The sequence below is a fragment of the Sphaeroforma arctica genome (assembly GCF_001186125.1).
Source record: "Sphaeroforma arctica JP610 unplaced genomic scaffold supercont1.6490, whole genome shotgun sequence".
In the NCBI taxonomy this organism is placed as follows: Eukaryota; class Ichthyosporea; order Ichthyophonida; genus Sphaeroforma; species Sphaeroforma arctica.
Window position 1 is genome coordinate 1 of NW_014034068.1, and position 1643 is coordinate 1643.

At 46.3% G+C, this 1643-nt stretch overlaps 1 protein-coding gene across 1 annotated transcript; it reads left to right on the forward strand.

The window, feature by feature from the left end:
• Positions 1–495: 495 nt before the first annotated feature.
• SARC_15645 (hypothetical protein) lies at positions 496–708 on the forward strand (the record flags this gene model as incomplete). Its single annotated transcript, XM_014290239.1, has 1 exon — positions 496–708. A coding segment is annotated over one exon (213 nt), but the record flags the coding sequence as incomplete, so codon positions are not given.
• Between the last annotated feature and the right edge of the window lie 935 nt (positions 709–1643).

A 1643-nucleotide genomic window follows, 5' to 3' on the forward strand; every position in this document is an offset into this window, starting at 1 on the left:
CGGGCACCACTTCAACGGGAATTTACTGACCACTTCTTCCCATCAATCTTTCCTGAACCACTACAGCGACTATGAGAGCCATACCATATGTTCATACATTGTATCATACATACTTGCCATTTTTGAAATAAATAATATTATCCCTATTAAGAGCACATTTAGGAAACTTAAGTTCCTCGTACTATTAAGAGTACGTTTATAATTTACGCACTGCTTAAGAGTACGTTTATAACATAGAGTCTAATGTGGAGGCCCGGCTTATTACAGCACCGGCGTTAGCTTCACCACAAGAGGATGCCGTACTAATACTACGCACGGGCGCTAGTAGGATGGGCTGTGGGGCAGCACTGTAAGTTACTAGAGCTGAAGGTGTAGTACCGGTATCCTTTGCATCGACACGTTGGAACTCAGCGCATCAATTGTATTCGATCACAGAGCTGGAGGCATTAGCTGTCGTCCGGGCTTTTGATTGCTGGTCAATTTTACATGATCATGATGGGCGACGCGGATACGTTATCTAGACTCGCCGGGATTGATGATGAGGCGGATACTGTGGTGATGACGTTGCTAGGTGACAAGGATGAACCAACCACACACGAGCTACTACTCGAGCTAAATCAGGATCTTGCTCACGTTGGATACAAGATATTGGCTGACTTTTATCGAAAGGTCACCAAGGAAGAAGTGAAGGAACAAGAATGCTGCAGGGTGATTCAGAATTGCAGGCCATGTGCACTGATATAACGAGACACGGCTCGCGGGTTGCCTGCTACTGAAAAAGAGGCCCGGTACTTCATACAGCGAATTCACGTAGATGTGTTCTATATTCGCGCAATCCGAAACAGGGCACTCGTATGATAAGTTCAAAAAACTGGTTGAACAAGAGTTTAGCCTCTGGTACGGCGAAGGATACATGGGAGGTGATACTTGCATATAACCGAACAGTTCATGTGGGATCGGAATGTTCGCCAATTGAACTAGTGATGTGGGGTCAAGATGGGACTTCACGGAAAATCTTGGATTTGGCTCACAAGAATTTGTGAGGGCACAAACTAAACGTATTGCAGATGCCACAGCTACTGCAACCGAGCTTGAGCCGCTCGAGGTTGGTAACATTGTGTGAAAGTATCGGGACTCCATACAACACATGGATCAGATTGCGTGGGTTGAGAAAAACTTGACAGTGGTCCGTAGGATGGGGATCATTACGATGTTCAGGTACGAGGTGGACGATCTGTGAGAGCCCATCGTGAACAGCGTAAGCTAGATGTCGGTAGCCAAGAAGACAGGTCCAATCCAGTACAAGTACAAGTTACCTTGAAGGTCTACTTGCACGCATTTAAATGGTTCCAGGCTATTGCGGAGCGGTTCGAACGATATATCGAAACCAAGTCTGGGGAGGTGTGGTTCAAATATACGTCGCAATTCTTGACCACACTGTATAAATATCGCCCTGAAACTTGGAAGGATTTGGACCCAGATAATGTTAAAGATGCATCCGTCAGTTCGTCAATGATGAGAACAATGGACGCCAGAAGCGCTTAGCACCGGCACATCCTTAGGCTGGAAGGCGTGTAGGAGTTTCGGGACTCCTATTGAACTTTCGAGACTCTTCGGTACCCTGTATTTTGGCAGATCCCGAA